The sequence below is a fragment of the Callorhinchus milii genome, unplaced genomic scaffold (assembly GCF_018977255.1).
Source record: "Callorhinchus milii isolate IMCB2004 unplaced genomic scaffold, IMCB_Cmil_1.0 Scaffold20, whole genome shotgun sequence".
Taxonomy (NCBI): Eukaryota; Metazoa; Chordata; class Chondrichthyes; order Chimaeriformes; family Callorhinchidae; genus Callorhinchus; species Callorhinchus milii.
Genome location: NW_024704761.1, coordinates 529365 through 553549, shown reverse-complemented (window position 1 = coordinate 553549; position 24185 = coordinate 529365). Strand labels below are relative to the sequence as shown.

Genomic DNA, 24185 nt, shown 5'->3' with positions numbered 1-24185 from the left:
TACCCAGTAAACTCTCTAACATCTTCCTTTAACACAGAGAATCTCTGTCTGATGCTGGTTATTGTTGCTCTCTGTTGCTGTCAGGTGGGTTTGTACCTTCTGCACATCCCTTGACTCCTCCGCATCACCATTGGCAGCCATACTTTCAGCCACTACAGCCCGAACCTCTGGAATTCCCTGTCTCCATGCTTCTGCCTTGCCCCATCCTGGCCCTTCATCAGATTCCACTTGAAGATTTTCCTCTTTGACTGTGCTATGGTCACCTTCCCTTTCTGGTGGGCTCACCGTGTAGGGCCCCATTGTGAAGGACTCCGAGAGGCTACCCTGCGTGCAGAGTGCTATATAAATGCAAGTTGTCGTTGTTGATTTTCTAGCCCTAATGGTAAAACCACCCACTTCATTGTTCAGGCACAATTCATCAGTGGGAGAGTCAGAGTGGCAGCAGCCAAGGGAAATGGTGACTCCAGCTCTCATTCAGGACCTTCCGATAACTCTCCCCACAGCTTGGTGCCAAAGAAGGTGGGTTCCAGGAAATTAAGATTAGAACAATAACATATAGTATTGCTTATAGCAGGAAACAGGAGCTGCCCAGGGTATTACAGTTTTACCCAGTTTTGCTGCCAATTGTCATACCAATCCACTGGGGTTTTACTTCTGTTTTATATGCTCCTGCAATAGAAAGGTTCATGTATGAATGTGGTGCTTAAAACTCCATCACCTTCCTTTATATTGGCCAGGCTGGAATTACTTTAGTCTAGTGAAGAAGTCCGGTTTCACAGAGTGCTCATTGTATATGCTGTTTGACCCAGTCTTGCAACTTCAATCTCCTTGGCCAGGGTTTACTGGCCTGTGTCAGAGGCATCAAAGGCACGGCAACCATCCCAATCACAACATAGCTCACAGGCGCATTGGGAGGTGTGCTGTGTGTCAGCCTGGCTCAGTCTGTAGATCTCTGGCCTATGTGAGTCAGAAAGTTATGGGCTCAAACCCAACCCCACATCAGGATTTTGAGCTCAGAGTCTAGGCTGACGCTCCAGTGCAGTGCTGGGGGTTGTCCTGCATTGTTGGAGGTGCCGTTCTCTGTGAAAAAAGGGAGTTTCTTGTGGTGTCCTGAGCAACAATCCACTCCTTGACTCCAGGCCTTAGCTCAGGTATAAACCCTTCACTGTCCAGTGCCTTGGGACATCTTCCCAACTTGAAAGCGCTGTGTAACTACAATTTGTTGTTCGTGTTGTTGCTTCCTGCGCTTCTCCTCCTGCTCACTAAATCAGGACTGGGAACAAAAGATTATTCTGTGTAGTGAGCGCACTGGGGCCTTTAAAATCTGGCCAATCTGTAAGTAGGTGCTGAGCATATTACACACTCCCTCTCTTGGCTGCCCACTGGCTGCTTTAAGCAGGTGGTTTATAAAACATTGGGGTATGTTCAAATATTTTTCTGATTATTAGCATGTAATTTGCTCGCTGTGTGACTTGATTGAGTCTTTGTTGCCCTGCCAGATATTGAGCACCAAGAACCTCTTTGGAATTAAATCCAATTTCACTGAATTCCTGCACGGAGAGGTAAACCACCCACTGCGTTCCTTTCTCCCATGGACTACACCCACAGAACCTGTCCCTTGGTTCTTCTCGGAACTCTGTTCCTTTCTGAGCAACAGTAGCTTCGGCGAAGGGCTTTCTTTATCTAACGAGGTGAGACATTTCAGTCACAGGTTGTTACTGTATGGGGAAGACAGTACGGTGGGCGTTCCATTCAGGAAAGATGAGCTTTTGTTGCTCCAAACTTCTCTTGTGAACGTGCGCTCAGAATTGACATTGTTTGCGTTGTCTCAGTCTAGCCAGGGCTCGGTGGACAAAACCCTGTGAATTCCAGACTTCACAATCCACGTAAACAACATAATTCTAATCTTTCCATAACAATTTCTTTGCTCAAGCCACACACAGAAATCAGTCGCTGGAGTTTACCGCAAAGCAAACGGGTTTGACATTCCCCAGGCCTGGGTCAGAGCTGAGGGAGACTTGCTCCCCTTAAACCAGTGGGAGACGAACTACACAGCAAAGAGGAAAAGTCTCTGTTCAACAAATACAAATCATGGGGAGCAATAAGTGTCTGAATCTGTACCAAATCTGGCCATGTGAAATTAGGACTGCAATTATAAAATCTACAAAGCCATTCGATGAGTTTGGCCATCGTGTTTAGTGCTCCTGCTCTGATGTTACAATGAACTTCTTCTGACAAAATTAACTTTTTTTCTTAATAATAATAGTACTTGCATTTGATATAGCACTTCATCATGTCGTTAGGACATCTCAAAGTGCTTCACATGATATATGGTAAAGCGGATTGACTGTGTATTTTGTGGGCTTTTCAAAATCATAACAATAATAATCCTTGATGCAGCATCTTTCACATCGTAGGGAGGAGGGGTGGGAAGTCTTAAAGCGCTTCACAAGATATACTGTAAAGTGACTGTTTATTTTGTAGGCGAAGAATGCGGGAGCCAATTTGCACTCAGCAATCTCCCACAACGGAAGTCACGATTTGCAAATATCTGCCGAGAAAATCAGCAATTACTTGTGCGAAGTGTTTGCGACATTTAACTCGATAATGTGCTGTGAAAATAATACAAGTTCCTTCTAGCTGTGAAATGACATGTTCAATTGGCTTCAGTAAAGCAGGGTGTCACTGCTGGATACAGGCTGAAATTCCGCTCCGTATTAAAATATACTTTGAGGAACTGCTTCATTGGGAAATCCTTGCCTTTTCAGAACTCCTGAAAAACTGGTTTCAATTCAAGGCTGAATTGAACTGAAGAATTTTCCACAATTAATTTGGCCACCCTTAATATTTAAGACGGTTTTGGAGGGTAAAGGCTGGTGGGATTTCAGGCCTAGGATATCACGCATTAAGAACAATTGTAAAAGACACTGAGCGCTTAGCTGAGCTCCTGTCTATTAAGCCACGTATTATCCTATATTCTCTCCCCACCCATCCAACCACCTCCATGTTCCAACGCAGCAATGAACTCAAAGGAAGTGTAAATGGGAAGAACTGGGCTGAATGTAATTCCATAACCAAGATACCACTAGGAGCAGCAACGCTGAATTCAATCCCAACCGCCCGCATCTGGTTTGCTTTATGAACAGCCCCAAACGTAGCGATTCGCTTTCCACACGCTCTGTGGTTCCGCAATGAATGAAAATCGTGTGTGCTGCGGTTTGTGGGACGTTTAGGGATTTGTACACAAAACCATGTGTGTGTCGTGGCCGCCTGGGGAGTTTCTGGAGTTGGTTTTAAATTAAAAAAATTGGGCTCCCAGTGAATTAATGAGCAAGGACTTAATGCAGGAAGACTAGAGGCATTTACCACACTGAGCTGTGGTGCCATGCCATAACTTTTTAAAAGGGAGGATTAAACAGCAGGAAACCAACAGCAAATCCGGGGACTTATAAAGTAATAACAGTCAAATTCAAATGATTTTCGGATGAGACAAATGTTCACCCTGCAGTGGTCTAAGTGTTTGCTGTGTGGGATCTGGACAGAGTGAATAAATGGTGAACATTTAATTCGGCCTCGAAATGATCCTGAAAATGTCAAGGAGTTAGCAAATTAACAGTCTGCGCGCAACACATGTACATACATCAACTCTGCTGACACTTACTACAGGTTACTTTCCTCTCCTGATCAATTGTTCTCTTACATGCTGTGAAGACTCGTTCAATATTTCCCTATCTATCCCACTACATCCCATCCTCTTTCTAAATAATAATCCTGGCATTTGATACAGCGCCTGATCATGTCTTCGAGACGTCTCAAAGCGCTTCACAGGATATACTATAAAGTGAATTGATTGTATATTTTGTGGGTGAAACACCGCAGTCAATTGCGCACAATCGTGGATTGAAGTGACTAATTCAATTCAATCAAGATGCACTTCTTTTATTCAGATGTCATTCACCGTGTCTTCATTTCATTCCAGGGTCAATGAGTTTAATGTTTAAATATTCATGGGCAAAAAAAAAGAAGATTATTAGCAAAAGTGAATCAAACCTGCCACTAGATGTTGAGGTGTTGCAGATAACTAAAGCCTACAATAGATTTGGCAGACAGGGCAAACCTTGTTAAGGTGTTTTCAGCCCCGAGATAGTATTTCTGCACCCAAAAGACTGACAGTGTTTGCACTTACGTGGACGCATGTTTAATCAGAATATTCCTTTTCCTGAGACATACGCTTCGAACATAATGACATCGCTCGCTACAGCTTAAGCGCGACATTAAAAAAATAAATGAACGTATTTTAATGTAAACCAGTGTTTAAGCCACTTGTGTTGAAGACACAAATTGAAAGGACAGGTCAGCAGAGAGTACAGATAATGTCCCGTGCTTGTCTAGGTGTATTATACACTAATCAGAAGATAAGATCTACAGAGAGCGCTGCCTAAACACACCATCCAATTCCAATAAAATCCTGTTTAGTTTCCATTAACATTTGGGTGATTTAACAAGCTGTTCTTTGTTATACTCTTACAGCCATTATCATTCTAATTCCAGTTAGCAAAATAAATAAGAATTAGATACAGAATGAGACGTTGCATCACAGCAATGGAAATATATCTACTAAACGGCTTTTGACATACTATTCCGTCTTGTCAACCCAATTACCCACATATTGACCAGAGGGGAGGTAAGGCTTGACTGCAGTGAAACTGACCTATTGTGTTGGCCACCTTTGACTGTATCTCACACCCAATGCAGCTGAGCCCTCACCCTGCTTTTATCACCTCCCACTTCCATTATTCCAATGCCCTCCTCGCCTGTCTCCCCAGCTCCACTATCCAGAAAATCCAACTAATTCAAAACTCCATCGCTATAACCTCCGAACTCCCATCACAACAATGCGATATAAATTGTTGTGGTTGTTGTTATAGTGAAATTCAACCGACGCAGTTCAACTGTCAGATCACTGAAGGGAATAATGTTCATATCACAGTGAAATTCCTACATCACAAAGTGAAAATCTAGGTGCAGTCTCTGCCCATTGCCCCCCCCTGTCTAATCCTGTTTGCTACAGAGGCTTTGCTCACACGCCCAGTAATGTGCAGGAAAGATGTCCTAGTTTCTGCTCTGACCAATGGTGGCCAGTTGGAAATGGACCCATCAGATACATAGTTGGAGGGTGGATTTCCAGCTGAGGAACTCAACACAATGAGTCTTTATGTGGCATAGAGAATTGCTCCTGTAATTCAGACAGACTTTCAGACTTTTTTCTTTTTCTCTCAGTCTCACGATATAATTTGTGTTGATGGTCTGGTCTGACACTCCAGCGCAGTACTGTGGGGAGAGGGGGTATGCTCTGCATTGCCAGTCGTGCCCGGGTGAGACATTACATTAAGGTCCTGACTGCCTGTTCACGAGGATGTTAAAGATGCCAAGAGAAGATCATTCGCCCGATGACAATTTGTAGGACCTCATAGCTTGCCATTGGTAGCGCTGTTTGGAAAGCTTTCCCGCTGCTTGTCCAGTTAGGATCAGCCGACCCGTTAGGGCTTTGTCTCACAGGGTTAATGATATTATCAGATCAAGAAGCAAAGCACAGTCATCACGGGATGTTCTGGCCCTGAGGCAGGGATGAGGCACGGCTCGAGTTTCCCACCTATTCTGGCCATTCCGTTGCCTTCCTCCTGAACACTTTAATTTTCCTCCTCTTTAATCACCTAGCGAAATCCCTCGTAAACCAAACCGGACCCCCCCCTTCAACTGTGGTTTTGTGACAGAGAAATACACATTCCAACCACACGCTGGGTAAAGAATATTTTTTAGCCTCCTCCCCCTTTTAATTCCTTCTGTGATTGTCTTGAAAAAATGTGTTCCCTCTGGTTATTGACAATTCATGGCCTGTTACGACGTCCTCCCGACGTGAAAGGCACTAAACAAATGGTATTCTGTTGTTGTTACCACTTATCTGTAACTCAACATGTACACACTATCTTTTTATTTAATTGTCATGTTGTTTTGCCCTTCCTGGCCCTGATCTGAGTAGAACAGCAGAGATAAATCAGTGTCTTGTTTTCCACACAGCAGTGTGGCTGGAGCTTGCGGATGCCCAAAACTATGAAGCTTTCACTTATTCCATTTACAGGACCAGTGATGTCAAGCAAAGACCTAGTCCTTCAGCTCCACTAAACGGGCACCGACACTACACAAAAACATACTGCGTTCAGCGCGCCTGTCTTGAGTTACAGAAACCATTCCAGGATGATCCAATTGTTGATTGAAGAAAAACTTGGCGTACGTTAAAATGGTTTATTATACCAAACTGTTTATAATTTAATATAGCAAATGGGTAGGTTTTTATTTTAAAAAAAACATTTGGGAGAAATTTCTAATAAAACGTTCACCCGAAACTGGGCAGGACTTTCTCAACGTGCAAAACCCACTGTGTTCCCTCACTCTGTTGTTCTGGTGTGCAGTTCAGGGCCCTGACGTCAGTGTGAGTTCAGTCCCACCAAAAACCAAACAATATCCACATGCCCAAAATCTGCTTTGCTGTTGACTATATTTGCTAAATGTATATGTTTTCCACTCACGCGCAGTTATGTTCTGCATTGATTGGAGTTTTATTTAGGTGAGATGGTGTCTTGACACACACACAAAAACCCTATTGCTATTGTTTCCTTGTGCCCACAGTACTCCAGCCCACTGCCAATGACAGGCCCAGCCAGCCTGGTAATGCAATGAGCAATGTTGAGCCACTCTCTGCTGTCCCACTGTAAATCACATCGCTTCCAGCTGAATAAACGCCATTGAACACTGGACGGGGGAAGGTGACTGACTAAACACTGGGCTGCTATTGAATATCATTGTTGGGACAGGCTGGAAATCCCTGGTTTAGCAGTTTAAGGACATCCTCGGCATGTCTATCCATCTGCTGCCGTTGGGAGTTTTGATCCCCAGCCTAATTGCCCGACGGTCTGACAGGAGGTGAGAGGAAACAGGCTCCTCGCACCTCCAGCTAACCACGCATTCCCCAAACGCTTTGATAAAAAGACAATTTGCTGCTTTCGCTCAGTCGCGTGTGGATTGTTCGAGTGCTGCTCTGCTTGAGACTCGGCTCCTGATATCCGCTTGACAGGTGTCAGCTGCTCCAGAACATTCCGTCAGGAAGTAACGGAGATTGAGCCCAGCTATGGAAACCCACTTGAAAGATTACAGAAAGTTTGAATTCTTAAAAAAACCTCTCTCTCTCTCTCTCTGGCCATCGCTTCACTCAACACCCTTAAATTCCCCTTCATCTCCTCCCCGTTCCCTATCGCCTCTGTAAGCCCTTCCAGGCAGTCAGCCCACATTAGACGGTGCTGGTACTTTTCAAAAATCCTGCAGTTACATATTATATATTATATAATCAGCGACCTGGGACGTCCTCCCGACATCCTATAGTCGCTTTTGATATGGTGCCTTATCGCTTCATTGAGACGTCTCAAAGCGTTTCACAGCTTATACTGCAAAGTGAGGTAACTGTGTATATTTTATGGGTATTGTATCAAATGCAAAGATTATTATTATTGTTAGAGTTCCGCTGTGATCCAAATGGAATGGGACAAAGTGGCACCGTCATAAATAAAAACATCTTTTTTTTCACAAACAAGCAATAGACGGTGAGGAGGCACAATGCATTAAAGGTTTGGCTTGAAGCTAGAGATGAATTGTCCTGAGGTATGTGTCCACTGAGAAATTGCTTGAAGCCACTCAAATAATTTTCCTGGTGACTTTTAGCAGCTGTCAAAGAGAACTTCATGCCCTTCATGTCTGGATGGATCTGAGTCTTAGGATTCCAGCCAGCGAGGCCATTTTGTCTTAACTTTCAAGGTTACGAAGATGTGCCAAAAATCCTGAATTCTTGCTTTCCACAGTTCTTCCACATCAAAACCTACATCTTTGACCTCCCCTATGGTCAATACCCTCTTCCTCTTTCTCCTTGTTTGGAGTCCAACCCCACCACTGTGCGGCTCCTATGTGAAGGGTGCTGTACAAGTATATGTTATTGTCGTTGACGGGTCCATGGCAAACAGTCTCCAAGATAAAATTGGTCATTCACCTGATGGTTGTTTGTGGGACATTGCTGTGTGCAAATTAGCTGCTGCCTTCACTTGCAAAATGTCCTCCTGATGGGAAAGGCGCGATATCAAATGCAAGGTTTATTATTATTATTTTAATTTATGGACTCTGCTTCAACAACTGTGATGAAATTCCACGTTCCAATCACCCTCCTTTGAGGAGAGATTTATTTTTTAATTTCCTCTTTAATTCTCTTTGAGACTATCCTAAACTTGCGCCCTTTTGCTGCTGAATCTTTCATCCCCCACCAACCCCCTCCACCATTCGCGAGTTACTGCACTTTGTATTAACAGTGACCATGATTTCATACTAAATTCTAAACTCTAATTGTCGATCAGTTGTCAAATAGAGTGAAATTATTTTCAGTGATAAATTGAAGGGGAGCGGGGTGATGACTGATGTGAGCACCTGTCTGTTCAGCATTCATTTAATTCTGAGAGGGATTGTTTCCAACATCTAACTAATCATTTTCTGTGTGGCTAACTCCAAGTCAGTCACTATTTGACCCACCTTCCCCTAAAAGCATTTTTTATTTAATACTGCGCACAAATTAAAGAAAATTGCCCATCAGTGTACCCTCATTACAATAAAAAACATTCTCTTGCTTTTCCCTGGACATTAAGACACAGCATACAGTGTAAAGGATCAGTGGTTACTTCCTTTTAAGTGGATCTTCGGTAACATTTTGTCCATTGATTAAGAAAGAGAGTGAGAGAGAATTCTGTGTTTAATCAGTTACACCTCAGAACCATTAAGTGAGAGATCAGAAGATCACAAGAGAGGTTTGGATGAAGAAGGCCCTTCAGTCCATGGGACCTCATCGTTCCAGAATTCCCACCCTGCTGTCCATCCATTGCAGCATCAAGCTGTTTCTTCAATGCATTTGCTGTCCTGGCACTAACCATCCATTCCACCTGTCCATTAGCTTTTGTGCAAAGAAATAATAAATTGGGAGTCCCATAGCGTATTGGTTAGAGTGCTCACCTCACAAGTGAGAGAACCCAGGTTCGATTCCCGGGCAAGGTGAAACCTTAGGTAAGTTTCCTTACTCCACACGCCTCTGATTACCTAGCAGTAAGTAGGAACCCGGTTTTTAGTCAATTGGTGGATCAATTTCCGGGGGTAATAATCCCTCCAGAAAAATAAATTTAGTCACTCAATCCACGACTGTTTGTGGGATGCTGTGCGCAACTGGCTGCTGCGTTTCGCCCACAAAATACACAGTCAATTCACTTTACAATATATTCCGTGAGATGCTTTGAGACGTCTCAATGATGTGATAAGGCACCTTCATGAAGTCCACTTTGACAAATCTTTTATGAAAGCTGAAGAGCCTTAACATATCAACTGGTTCTCCATAGATAATGGCTCTCAGACAGGAACAGCCACATTGCTCTTGATAGCAAGGAACCCAAAGCCATATGCTTAGTGATGTTTTTGATTCTGTTAATCTGCATTTTAACTCTGAACTTGGGTGTCAGGCTTTTAATAGTCCTAATGTGAAGTGGAAAGTATAAATCAGGTTACCTCCTCTACAATGATCCTCAAGGCCAGCAATTACAAGCACAGCATCAGCCCACATCTCATGGGCAGCAGTACATTGAGTGTACACATACATAAGCGTCTTTGAAACTTAAGCTTTTAAACGAAATTAAAAATAGCAAAAAAAAAACACTTTGGACAAAAGCCTTGTTTTGTAACCTCTCTGGGATTTCAGCCGGGGTAAAGCTGAGAAGGGATTTTACAGCAAATTGCTTTGAGAACGCTACTCCATCAAATCAACTGGCGCGAAGCTACATTTCCTAATGAAAAGAAGACGTCGTTTGACAGAATAGATTTATTAGCTTTCAGTGGTGGTGGAAATACCAAATAATATCTCCATTCCACTTTGCACAAGGAGTGAGAGCAGATGGTTTAAATGTTTTAGCCTTACAAAGGAATTAGCTAAACACTTGCGGAATCAAGAATACAAAAGGATTTGGGGACGAGCAGAGAAAATGGGATTAGAGTCAACTGATCCAGTGAGGGAAGCGAGCAGGGCTCAGACACGATGGACTGAATGGACTATGTACTTGTTGAAATTTCAACAGAGGTTTGAATGAACAAAGCCCTTCGGCCCATTCGATCTCATCCTTGCAGACGACACCCCCTACTGTCTTTCCTGAATGAGTCCAGTGTCCTGGCCTTAACTACCCTTCCTGGTAAATCATAACAAGCCTTGAACATGTGGCCTTTTGACCTGTTATCTTGTTGTACAACAGGAAAAACAATATAGAGTCTTTCAAACAGGGTAGCGTCTCAGAGCGTTTAATATCTGTATCTGCAAGCATTGTTCTAGGCTTACTTTCTGTATTCCAAAGCTATTAGAGAAAATAGAGAAACCATTTCATCGGGTGGTGGAATTCAGAACAAGGTGGCCATATCTCAGTACGAACATAAGGAGTCAGAACCGAATTAGGCTGTGAGACCCCAAAGTCAAAAGAGAGTTCATGGTTCAAGGCTCATTCAATACACGATTGCAACCCGGGCAGGTATCTGCAAACCTCACAACAACAACAACAACAACTTGCATTTACATAGAGCTCCTCACGCAGGGCAGAGTCTCCAAGGGCTTGCCCTAGAGGAAGGCATAGAAGAGATGTGGCCTTAAGCGATAAGGAGGAAAGACATATGGTGCAGACAAAATGGAGGACCAAGACCGAACCTGACTCCGACATTTACTTTGTTAATTGGTGCAAATCGACCCTCTGTTGCTTCAAAGCACAAAGCGCAACCGAATCCGTTGCTGAACTTGTCTCAGGTCAACTCTCAGCTTACAGTCATCTGCACCCAATAAAGGCCTCATTTGGAACCTGTACCAAGGGTAACACAAGATCTCCGATCACGAGACACTTTCTGATGAAGGAACATGTGACCAGAAGATAAGTATTGTTTTAAAAAAAACTGAAGTTGACGAATTCAATCCAATTACTGTTGAAATAATTAACTTAAGATCACCTCTGCTCCCGGCCCAGAACTGTTCAGCAAATGGCCTTTTGATCTTGTGCTGATGGACCTCAGATCCAGTTACACACTGTCCTTGCAAGACTCTGCTGCACTATTAATGGGTATGACTCACAGCAAAGGACTGAACAGTATTTAAGTTCCAATATTGAGCTGCATCGACATGTTCTTGTGCTGGGTTTGAGCAAATCTGCTGAGAAATGGAGCTGATCTGTTTGCATATTAATAGAAATAATAATCCTTGCATTTGATACAGGGCCTAATCATATCGTTGAGACGTCTCAAAGCGTTTCACAGAATATACTGTAAATTGAATTGACTGTATATTTTGTGGGTGATTGCACACAGAAGGCTTAAATATCCACTAAGCGCAGCCCATAAGAGCCATCAATTCTTTTTAAGAAGAATGCGGAAAATTGGCTTCGAAATTGAGGCTGAATTTACGACTTTGCCATAATTTTGTATAATCATAAATTATAATTTTAAGACACAATGATCTCCCTAAGTAGCATTTAGGACCTAAGGAAATTTGTGACATTTCAAATGCAAAGATTATTGTTATTATTAGCTTTAATTAATACGAGGAACACATTAGGACACGGCACAAATTTTATCCCTATTTTGATTGAGTGAAGTTTCAGAACTCAATATTATACAATCAGCTTTTAGAAAACACAGGAGCTTTTGTCTTTTGCGTTCAAAGAGCGGGTCTGATGTAAATCTCCTTCATCTCTTTGTAAAGCTGCTCCATATCAAGTGTGCTTATTATATATATAATATACAATATATATGGAACAAGTTTAACATTTAACTTCCTGAGGGCCACTCGACTTCAAACCCCCTCATAAACCCCTCAAAACATAAACCTTAATTGCAAAAATGTACAAATATCTAAAAAAGAGACGTCAAATAAAACGTGTTGGTCTACATTAACATCACCTTGTCTTGCTGTCAAACCTTTTAGAAAGGATCCTCGCTCTCTTTCTGAATTGAAAGAAAACAAACTCCGCAGATGGTTATAGTTATGGTAATTGCCAAGAAATTTGAAAAGAGGCAAAAAAGTAGATATATTTTTACAAGCAATGTGAAATGAAAACAATAGGGCATAATGAAGCAACGTGTACGATAGGAATGACTTCCAACTGGTTGCTGTGAGATAAAGTAAGTTCAGTGTAAAGCTGAGGCAATAAAGGTGTTAGGGTATGACCAATTTCATTGCTCGTCGACCATCCTTCAAGGTAATGTTTCATTGCTTGATTCCGTGTTACATTGACATCACAGGTCTGAGTCTCCTCTTCTGCTCTTCCCCCTCCCCCCCAACCCACCATTCCATCTTTTAATAATAATCCTTGCATTTGACACAGCATCTTATCACGTTGTCCGGAGCCTCACAGAATATAAAGTGAATTGACTGTCTATTTTGTGGGCAAAATGCGGCAGCCAATTGCCCACGACAATGTCCTGCAAACAGTCGTGCATTGAATGACCAAATATTTTTTCTTGGAGGGATTATTATCCCCGCAAAGCGATCCGCCAATTGACTAACAACTGGGTTGCTACTTACTGCTAAGTAAACAGAGATGTGTGGAGTAAGGAAACTTGCCCAATGTTTTTCCCTACCCAGGAATCAAACCCAGGTTCTCTCGCTTGAGAGGCGAGTGCTCTAACCACTGAGCTACAGAACTCCTTTGGTAGTGATTTGGGAGTTACGTGCTCTCTGGGTTGTTGAGCACATTTGTTCCAGGAATCAAGCCTATTGAGTTAATCCTAACGAACTGCAACCAACCATCTTGCAATACCTTCTAAAAGATGAGCTAAATTTGTGTGGCAGACTGTGTGCATGCGCGTGTGTGTGTGTGTGGGTGACGTACTTCCTGCCCTGCCCAGCGAGCGACCACAATGACCTTAAAAAATCAGTTTGCTCTACCCGAGCCTTGCTGGGAGGCATCTCCTGTTGGGAATCGGCCGCAGCACATAAACTATGTTGGATTTGAATATAAAGTATCACAATGTTCCTGCCCGCTCTTCAACACAGCAATTGTTGAATTGAAAAATAGACTTTGTTTGAACCAAATCTCTTGACATATGTTCCTGAATCAGGCTTTCAGAATGCTGAAAATGAAAGGAAACTGTTCAAGTATGAGAATTAATGTGCACGACTCACCATAAAATATGGAATGAAACAGCTGATAATACACAGGAATGCTTCAAGGAGGCAGTGTGGTCAATGAGTTACAGATGGGCTGATTTGTTTAGTAATGAAAGGGAATTAAGCCTTCTGAGATCAGGTGGTATTGTTCTCTGGTAAAATGAAAGAAATGTGATCTTGTGCTTGAAACGCAAGCCGAATATATGTTCCTGAAATTGTCTGATCTTCCTACCAGTTCCTAGCCAGCGCGATCTCTCTCTCTCTCTCTCTCCCTCTCACCAAGTCCCCATGTTGCACATATGGAACTCTTTGTGGTTCATAAATGGGAGCCGGGGATATTAAGACTGCTGTGTGTGAACGTTAGCATTCCACATGGAACCTGCAACTTGGAACTAACTGAACCAGGAACAAAGTTCATTGGTTAATGCGATGACTTAAACTTTGTTCCGCAGTCCAGCCCCCCCACCCCGCTCCACCCCCCCCCCCCCCCGATGATAATATAATAGTAATCTTTACATTTGGTAATATTTGGTAATAGTGAAACAGCAGGAGAACGTTTGAACGATACACTGTGAAATGTAATGTTTGTATTTTGTGGTGAACACTCCAGCCAATTTGCACACAGCAAATGTCCCGTAAAAGGCCACTAAATCGTCCCCTGGTTTCTAATCATTATGCTGAGATTCCCTGATAATAATAATAATAATAATAATAATAATACTGAATAGTACTTGCATTTGATGTAGCACCTGTCACATTGGGAAGCCAACTCAAAGCGCTTTGCAAAATCCACTATCAAATGTACCCACAGTGTATTTTTTACGCAAACGCAGCAGCCAATTGTACTTGGGGGAATGTGGGCCAGGCTACCTGGAGAATGTCCCCTCTCTTTACAAATAGTGCCACAGAACCTTAGCATCCACCTGAACAGGTAGAGAGACAAGACATCGGATTAGCATCTCATCTAATGTGCAGCACCTACAGCAATGCAGCAATCCCCCAGCACCATGTTGGAGTGTCAGCCTAGACTGCGCGAGATCAAAGTCCCGACGTGGGGCTTGAAGGCCACCTTTGCCTGGCAATAGGATTGGGCTCGGCTGTGATGCAAATCCTTCAAGACCAGAGCAGGGGGTTGGGGACAAAACTGCCAGGAAAAATGATGGGAAAGAAGCAAAAATGACCCTAAAGCTCTTATGCTATCCTATGCACTGACTACACACTTACAGAATACGCAGTGACTACACTTTTACAGTAAATCCTGCAAAGCATTTTGAGACATCCTCCCGTTACTGTGTACAATCGCTCCGAAACTGAGTTGAAGAATTTGGAAGAAAACAAGGAGTCGCTAGTAGAGATCGGAATAGACTTTAATAAAGAACTGAATCCAGTTAAATCCTCACCATGAATGGGTTCAATGAAGTCAATGTGAAAGGTCCCAGTTGAAAGCGGTCGGGAAGCAAGAATCTACCTTATGTCGGTATCCAGGGTTAGTCTGTAACATGGGTTACTGTGTCCTTAAGGAATGCTCGACTTCACTTATTTATTTCCACTGATTTTGTTGATCAGATTGTGAACTCAGGCGACTGAGATTCAAATTCCACTACAGCAACTGATTAGATAAACTTTTTCGTGAATGACCAAAAATAACCCTCCCCCCAGCTGATATCACCACACAGTAGATATACGTTTCACAATTTGCTGCAAGTATTTCTCTGTAGTCTAGAAGCTAACACTTGTGTTTCGCCGCCTATGATTAGCCACAGTTGTTATTTTTATAAATTATATTTATACGCCCATATCATAGACTTTAAACATTAAATGACAGAAATGGCTAAATCTAATCTGCTTCATCGCAGTGTGCAGAGGGCGGGAATCAAAACTTTACAACTGTGAACACTTACTGATGTTTTGTAGTTTTCTGATTGCTTTAACCAAGGGTATACATCTAATCCCCAGTTACACTGCTCAGTACCGTCTGGGGCACAGATGGCGTAATCGGGATACAGTGAAAGCAAATTCCTGGCAGTTTTCCGGTGTCTGTAATGAGTCCATACGCGATCAGTAACAAAGCTGTGAAACGCTCTGAGCCATTACCCGACACACGAAGGATGTTACATAAATGCAGGTTGTTGTTGTTGTAAGAAACATTTACATCCGACTGTATATCGATCTGTCCCAACCCGCATACGGGATTTCATTTGATGGTTAGCACTAATGTTGTGCCGTGGTGCGGGTGTTTGGGTGACAAGTCACTCTTCCCCTTTCACGCTCTGAGTTATGTATAATATCACAGATCTCACCCCACGGTCACACACTTACAATAAGAACGTGGACGTCAAGCAATTATTATTGCCCCTCCAAGCATTTGGGTTAGGCTGTTATGTTTTCACGGCATTTTGTGGTTTGAAGATTTGCTGCTGGCCTCGATCTCTCTCTCTCGCGAGCCCTTACTCATTTGCTCACTCGCTTGCGCTCTCTGTCTGGTATTTTTCACTGTTTCAGGTATAAACACAGCTGAACACTGTCTGTGAAAAATTAAATATTAAAAATAATGTAATTACTCCTGCCAGGGTACAACTCACAGCACTGGAGGCCTGAACTCCTTGTGGATGGCAGTAAGCCTACAGCAGCTGCCCCGAGCAGAATGTAAACCAACATCTATTAATACCATATTGAACCCAGCACTGCACACAAAATGAAGTGAAGTACAAGTGCAGAATTGTGAATGCAGGAAGAAATCACTGAGAAGAGCGTCACACACTCAGGCGCCCAAGCAGTACAATGCCAGCAGAATAAATCCCCGTGGCAATTATTTATACAAGTCTTTGTACTCAGGGTATGTGGTTCCTTACCAGCAAGTGCTAGGTTAGAAAGATGCCACATTGCGTTAACTATACGTAGTGGTTAGAGCAGTCACCTTGCAAGCGAGAGGACCAGGGTTCGATTCACGGGCAGGGCAAAACCGTAGCCAAATTTCCTTTCTGTGTGCAATTGGCTGCCGAGTTTCACCCACACAACATAGTCAATTCACTTTACAGTCTATCCTGTGAAGCGCTTTGAGACGTCTCAACAACGTGATAAGGTGCTGCATCAAATGCAAGGATTATTATTATAATAATTAGACTGTACATCCAGTATCATCAGCCAACCAACTACTCCACCCATTCCCTCTCCCTGCACCCCTCCCCCACTCCCTCCAAAACCGAGGTGTGATACCCAGAGGCCAGACCTTCCCTCGTGGGATCGGAAAAAATGACAGAAAAGAGGAAATATGTTGACGTTTCTTGGCTCAAATATCCTATCTGTTGAAGCCACCCATAGAGTGAAATGTTAAGCCAAGCTTTCAGAGTTTCAATCTACAGATGTCTCCTGTCGCTCTACACTCATCATTTCTCCAATGCCAGTCGCTTCACTTTAACCAAAGCATGTTAATATGGTTTTAGTGTGAGAATGACATAATGTGTATATCATTCGTCATACATTATGAATGTGGGCTGACACACATTCTGGCTCAGTTAGTAGCGCTCTCGCCTCTGAGTTAGAAGGTTGTGGGTTCAAGCCCCACGTCAAGACTTGGAACTCGTATGGTCTCGGCTGACAGTCCAATGCAATGCTGCATTAGCACATATTACACCTCACCGGCATATAGTGATGTGGAGCAGGCAGTCAGCATAGTACTCAACCTGGAACGTGCGCAGTCGACTGAAACCAAACCTTTTCAAATCACATTGAAATAAAAACACAATCCCTTCCAAGTTTTGAAGGGTTCACAGAAGTGGTCCTCACCTACCAAATACCACAGTCACTACACTTTACAGTATATTTTGTGAAGTGCTTTGAGACACCTCAAGCACGTGATAAGGCACTATAACAAATGCAAAGATTATTATTGTTACTAAGAGTGAGGGGCACTCCCAGCTAACATCACATGCTCAGTGCAGACCCCTGCCTACAAAAATGCAGTCACCACACTTTACAGTACTGAAGCACTTTGAGATGTCCGTCCACCTGACAATATATTGAATGCAAGAATTCTTAATCTTATTATAGTTAAATTGCACCAATTTCAGCACCCAACACCCACCCGACATAGCCTCGCACAGAGTTCAACATACTTTGACTGCCAAAAAAAAGAGCAATTTTTTCACCTACTGTTTATCATGGGATTTCCTGTTATAAAGATCAGTGGAAAAGATCAGCCTGCATTAGACCCCAGTAAGTTTAAACAAGAACCTCTCCATTTGGGGAGAAGTTCCACCTGGGTCTCGATTTATTTTGAAACCTGCAGAATTTGGCAAATTGTTGCATTCAGTTAAACCTACAGAAAACCGGCTTCATAATTAAGATTATTTAAGAGTTTTCCTGATTCTGCCTGTTCAGGTGGACGTTAAGGATCCCGCGACACTATTTAAAAAGAGAAAGGAGTTTCTCTCTCCCAGTGACCAGACCAACAATCCATAAAAATCAGTCATTCACTTCATGGCTGTACGTTGGACATTGCTGTGGGCAAATTGTCTGTTGCTTTCACCTACAAAAATACAGTTTACAATGTATGCAGAGACATTTTCCACGTGAAGGCGCGATACCAAATGCAGGACCTATTATTATTGAACCATTTATATAACGCTGCTGATTACCGCATTTGCTTGGATGCGACCTTCTCCAATTCAGGGTCAGTGCAGCCCACTGCCGACCAAATCTATACTTTAAACTTCCTAGCCACAGCTGCTGTACCCATCTATAAATATCCTCTCTCAGGTTCACTGTTCCAAGTTTTCCGAAGGACCACAGCCCAGCATTTGGAAAAAGGTCACAAATGACCGTCTTGAACAACTGTTCCCCAATAACGAGAGGAGGTCTGACAGGGAGACAATGATACAACAAGAGAAGCTACAAAAGTGCCCAGGCTTTCCGAAGTGGCTTTGAATGACTTTACTATTGACCAGCAAATGAACTGTTGTCTTGAGGAACTGATGGGACTAACACGAACTGAACTACTTGCCACTTAGTTTTGGATGAGTTACTTTGAAGTGTCGTGACTGTTTTGTAGGCAAACGTGGCAGCTGATTTGTACCGGTCATGCCCCACAACAGCAACAAGATAAATTACCAATTAATTGGGCTTTCCGTGAATATTGGAAGAGCAGTAATACTGGTCAGGACAACAGTGAACTCGTGGCTGTGGGATTGTTAACATCTACCTGACCAGGGCCCAAGGGACATCAATTCAACATCTCATGTAGATATACAGGCAGAAGGGAATAAAAGGATGTGGAGGAAGTAAGGAGTGGTTGGAGACTTATGTGGAGTGAAAGCAACAGCACGTTTCCTTGCTGTACAATCTGAAGACATCAGCTTTAGACAATGGAGCGGAAACTCAGTACTGAATCACAGTACCAGACTGGTCTGAGAGCTCACGTCCTAGTGCTTGAACCCGCAACCTTCTGGCCCGAAGACGAGAATGCTACCCACTGGGCCAAATCAACACTGCTTAAAGGCAAGAGAGTGAAATATGAAACCATGGAACTACAAGGGAGACGTATGAGCAGATGAGCAAACCAAGCAAAGGTTTAGGCAGCATTGAAAAATGATGTTCAGATTGACATTTTTGTCTTGGCTTCTTGCGCAAATTCCAAGTTCTTGAGAAGAGACATTTACTGAGTCCTGGGACTTTCAAAAATAGATATATATGTATATAAACCTCTGAGCTGCACTGCTCACAATACACAACATTTTGCAATCCCAATATTATCAGAACAAAGCAGAATGGTTCTTTGTCTACAATCAAAGTTTTTCTCCTCTTTCATTCCTGACAACTTATAATAACGATAATAATCCTTGCATTTGATATAATAGCGACTTATCAAGTCTTCGACGCATCTCAAAGCGCTTCACAGAATATACTGTAAAGTGCAGTGACTGTACAACTTGTTCCTTTCGCTGGAGGAGGTTCAAGTATAGCCTCTGGTACCTCACCTGAGTGGTTCACAACATTGATCACCTCAACAGGCAAACAGGGTCTCAGTTCCAAATCTCAATGGACGGCTTCTCTTGATAATGCAGCGCTGCCCCCCACCCCTCTCCCCCCCAGCAGCGCGCTGGAATTCAGCCTGGAACAGATTGTTCAAACTCGGTGCTCGAACCCACAACCTTCTGGTCGCCGAGGCGGGAGGGAGTGCTGCCAACTCAGCCAAGGTGACACCTTTGTACTGAAAGGGCACGAGTTATACCAGCTCAGGGGGAAGTTTACAAACGGACACTCACCTGTTTCAACTCCTCTCCCTGCCAACTGTGCACAAAGCCAGGAATGGAGCATCACAGAACATCTTATCCCTCCTGCCGAGGGGGGAGGCTGCTGCCAAAAGGGGGTTTAAGGGTTTAAAACCAAACTAAAAATATAAATGTCCAATTCTCCCCAATTGTGTGATCGTCATCACACCTCGTCAGTGAAATATGTGCAAATTGCTTGGAAGGTATTACACTGCTGAATTACAGTCTGTGACATTTATACAAAGTTTAATGTAACTGTTTAAATAAATAAAACATTGTTTTTGGCAGCAGCCCGACTGCACTTAAGCCTTTATAGGTGTACCTGATACTGAGACTGGATGCCAATGTAGCTCTTCCAACATGTTTTCTATGTGCAAAAGTGCCAAGATTGAACCCAGCATTTTATTCCCCTTAATCTGTGTAATAGGTGGACACTAACCCCAACTCCACCCCATTAACTTTCTTTGTTGTCCCTCATTCAGTCTATGTTGCTCAGACATGATGGGCTGGATTGCTGACTCTGTGCTGCGAATGTCCGATAATTCTATGAATCCTGTTTCCAGAGGGTTAGAAAATCTTGTGCTTCAATGGGCAGCTGAATCCTCCTGAAATGAGGAAGGAAATACTTCCCTAATGTCACAGTGACTGATCTCGCTCAGCGGAGCCCGCGTCCAGTAGGTAGTCACTGCTGTCTACTACGGACCAAGGCAGTGTGACGGGAAACAGCATCTTTGGCAAAGATTGGGCTGCATCCAATTGGCAGCCAGGTCTGACAGATCGATGGTTTATTTAATTCAACGAGCAATATCCAACTGGGGTCCTGTTTGTTTTCCAGCTTTCGTGGTTTTAAACTTGACGTTTGTGTTAGTCCAGCCAGAGGTATTGTTCAAACGTCAAACAAGAGGTTAGAAAAGAACAGGGTCACACTCGCTCGCTCGCTCGCTCGCTCACTCAGTTGATTAATGACTGTGAACTTTCCTTTTCTGCTTGTAATGATAAATTCCATTGTAAGCGAGGAACAAAGAATGTTCATCAGTTTTACATTTAAAATGTTCTGTGTGTAAAATCCACTCAAACATTCCCAACCTGGTCTTTCAGGTTTCAGGCAAGAAAATTACTGATTTATCATTGTAACCTACAACAAGAACAACTTGCATTTATATAGGAGCTTCATATAATAATAATTATCATCGCAATCCCTACATTTGATATAGTGCCTTAGTGCACTAAAACCATCTCAAAGCACTTCAGAGAGTTTTCTGTAAGATGTAGTGACTGTGTATTTGTAGGTAATTGCAGCAGCTAATTTGAGTACATCAATGTCTCAAAAACTTCCAATTGTATCTGGGGAATTGTCAGCCAGGACATCGGGGGAAACTCTTTCTCTTTTTCGATAGTGCCACAGGATCTTTGATATCCAATCACACAGGCAGATGGGTCCTCGGGTTTACATCTCATTCAAAAGATGGCACCTCCCACAATGCAAGGCTGATTATTATTATTATTATAATTATTATCTGTAATGAATCAAAGCATTTTTACATGGACAACAGGGATCACTGAGCAGGAAAGGGGAGCTCAAGGAAGCTGACCAACAACAAAAGTAGCTGTTTAAGAGGATTTTAGAGGCAGGCAGAGCCACCGCAAGGCAAAGAGGTGAGACTGAGGAATGAGCAGTGGAACAGCCTTGGAGGATTAGACCACTGTGTTTAACATTGACTTTAATAAAGTGTAAATAAACCTGGCACGGGATCTGCAGTTTATTTTGAAATGTCTTCCCAACACTAACTGCACCGGGCAACTTTTGACAAATCATCACCGTCTCCCAGCACTCAGGAAAAGGAAGATGTGGTTTGAGGGACTCAGTGTTTTGGATTCATCCCAATCCGCCCGGCCTGCCTTTGAACTCCACGCCTGGCAGCTGACTGAGATACCTGAGAAAGGGAAATCTTACCACGGCTCAGTGTGAACCCGATGAAGCTAAATATCTCTCTGCAGTGCTGACTGCACTCAGCATGGCACTGATGCCATCTCCTGGCTTTGTAGGACTGTGGAATCCTCTCTGTCTCATTTATTGTCAGTGGCCCTTTAAACTCCATTTCAACTTTGATAAAATAAATATTTGTTGCATTTGATATCACGTCTATAATGTTGAAATATCTCAAAGTGCTTCACTGGGAATCGCTATCAACTATTTGTGGGCAAACGCAAGTAGCCATTCTTGTCTCTGCAATGTTCCGCAAACAGCTAAGGAGAGAATCACCAGTTTATTCGGAGGTTTGTTGCCCAGGATATCAGGGAAAATTCCTTCTCTATTCCGGTTATGCCATAGAATTATTGACGACCGTCCTAACCTGGCAGATGGGATCTTAGCCAAAGATGTCCGAGTGGAAATGGAATTGTCCAGCTCGGATACGATTCTCCAGCAAAATAAAAGGTTGGAGTAGATCGGGGGACATTTTAAACAAGTTCCTTGAAATGTTAAGTGATTTGTGACAAGATAAGGTAAGCCAAGAGAAAAAATATCTTGCCACTTCTATTGACGTTTTCGTACTTTTCTCTTCTCACCCGCAACATGCAGAGTCCGGCTCTCGCTGTCTGATCTCACACCTCGAGTCATCTCACCCAAGAGGCCAATGTTAATGTGTGACTTCACACAACGAGTGCCAGATGGCCTTTCGGCCCCTTGTGTATACGCTGACTGTCTCAAGAACAACCCTTTCAGTTCTATTTACCTGCCTTTTCTCCATATCCCTGTCGCTGACTTTTTAAGTATTAATAATAATAATAATCCTTGCATTTGGTATCGCGCCTTATCACGTCTTCGAAATGCCTCAAAGCGCTTCACAGAATATACTGTAAAGTGCACTGACTATATTTTGTGGGCGAAACATGGCAGCCCATCGTGATCAGCAGTGTCCCACAAACAGTCGTGGACTATTATTATTATGAGTATGTGCGGAGTCGGAATTATTCTCTCTCGTTCCACTCTGTAGTGGGATGATAGCAAAGCTGCCTCAAGAACAGAAACACTCAGGAACCTCAGAAAGTTTGTACAAACACTTCCCTCTCACTTCAAAAACAAAGAGGAATTGCAACCAGATGTATGTAATCTCTCAAGTTTAGCTACTAGAGAAAAAAAATATGAGCAAGAATTTTCTTTAAGTCACCTTCAGGAAATTCCAGCAACTTAAACCCCTTCTCTGAGCTGCTGCTGCTGTGTTTAAATTGCTCTGCTTCTGCTCAGCTTACTCTGCTATCTTAATATCGATTGAAATCGCAGTTGCCTCAGGTGCTGTTTGTATTATCTGCCACAGAAGCTGAATGACAGCACACATACAAACTTCCTCTGAATTCAAGTAAACACTTAAGAGGTTGAGACAGACTGAGAAATGCTGGAAAATTCACATCGGGTAAATCGGTGTCAGTGAGAGAGAGAAAGAGAGACTGACAGAGAGATAGAAAACAAGTGAGAGAGAGGGAGAGAGAGAGAAAGAGACAAACAGAGCAAAAGAGAAGAGATAGACTGTCTATATATTTATCTAAAACAGCCTGGTCAATTCTGCCTCTATGTCCTTCTAGGCCATGTTCACAACCCTCTGTGTGAAGAAACGTTTCCTAATTTCCACTACTTGACCAGCTCTGAGTTCAATGGATGTATAATTAAATTAGCTGTAAATGTCATCTTCTCCCAGTTCCTCCCCAGATTGAATGAAGGATTCGGTACTAACTAAACCAGGGCCTGAGACCACTTACCTGCTGAGGAACCTTCAGTCCCAAAGGAAGACATTCAATTGCACATACACTGAACAGCGTATTTACATTATTCCATTATAAATGGCCACTATGAATATATCATTATATTATATATTGACATATCCGCACACGCTTGGAAGGTGTGTAACTTCCCTGGCTTCATTTACTTCAGTCGTTCAGCAGATATTTGGTTTGGTTTGTGCGTAAATCTGATCGGAGCTGAAGTTGCGAAGAGTTCTGAGGAGCTGAACGTATTACTGGGAACAAGGATGCTTCCTGCTCGGCTCCCCCCGACGTGCGTGGCGCTGTGTCAGTGTAATCTGTTGTTGTTGTGGTTGCTCAGTGGGTGGGATGTTGGGCAGCCCTTACCGTTCTTGCGCTCGGTGAGCGGGGGCAGTGTTTGAACTGCCTGCAGTGACAGCTCCTTCATCTCGCTGCTCACACTGTCACCCTTGGGGTTACCGTCCACAGCGCTGGGGTGGGCCGGGTCTGCATTCTGGTCGACCCCACCTCCCGCCTTGGCCCCTCCGCTCATCACCACGCCAAGGCCAAGGCTGGGACTGGCTTTCTCTGGCTGCTCCACTTTGAACGGGTCGTGTTCTGGGCAAAAGTCATTCACATCGAATCCAAGCCTGGAAATCACAAAGTCACAAGCAGTTACTGGCAGGAACGTTCCTCAACATCAGCTTCTCCCAAACCAAGCAGCATGTTTTCACCCACAGAATACACAGTCACTACACTTTACAGTATATTCTGTGAAACGCTTTCAGATGTCTCATACAAACCGACACACATACAAACCGACACACAAACACACACAAAAAAAATACAGAAATCACGTTTGTGTCACTGCGATTTATTTGACAATAACCCAGTCTGCTCTTCCCATCGTT

General features: G+C 43.2%; 1 protein-coding gene and 1 long non-coding RNA gene across 4 annotated transcripts in view; both read right to left on the bottom strand.

Moving 5' to 3' along the window:
• The window catches only part of myocd (myocardin), a 61650-nt gene extending 37783 nt beyond the window's left edge, over window positions 1-23867 (bottom strand). For all 3 annotated transcript variants that reach the window (XM_007888868.2, XM_007888867.2, XM_042342460.1), the window contains exon 1: window positions 23662-23867. In XM_007888868.2, coding sequence (XP_007887059.2) covers window positions 23662-23827 — 166 coding nt within the window. In that variant the 5' untranslated portion in view covers window positions 23828-23867. The remainder of the gene's footprint in view (window positions 1-23661) is intronic.
• LOC121850502 overlaps window positions 23865-24185 on the bottom strand; it is a 69568-nt gene continuing 69247 nt past the window's right edge. Inside the window, exon 4 of the long non-coding RNA XR_006085623.1 lies at window positions 23865-23924. This is a non-coding gene — a long non-coding RNA (uncharacterized LOC121850502). The remainder of the gene's footprint in view (window positions 23925-24185) is intronic.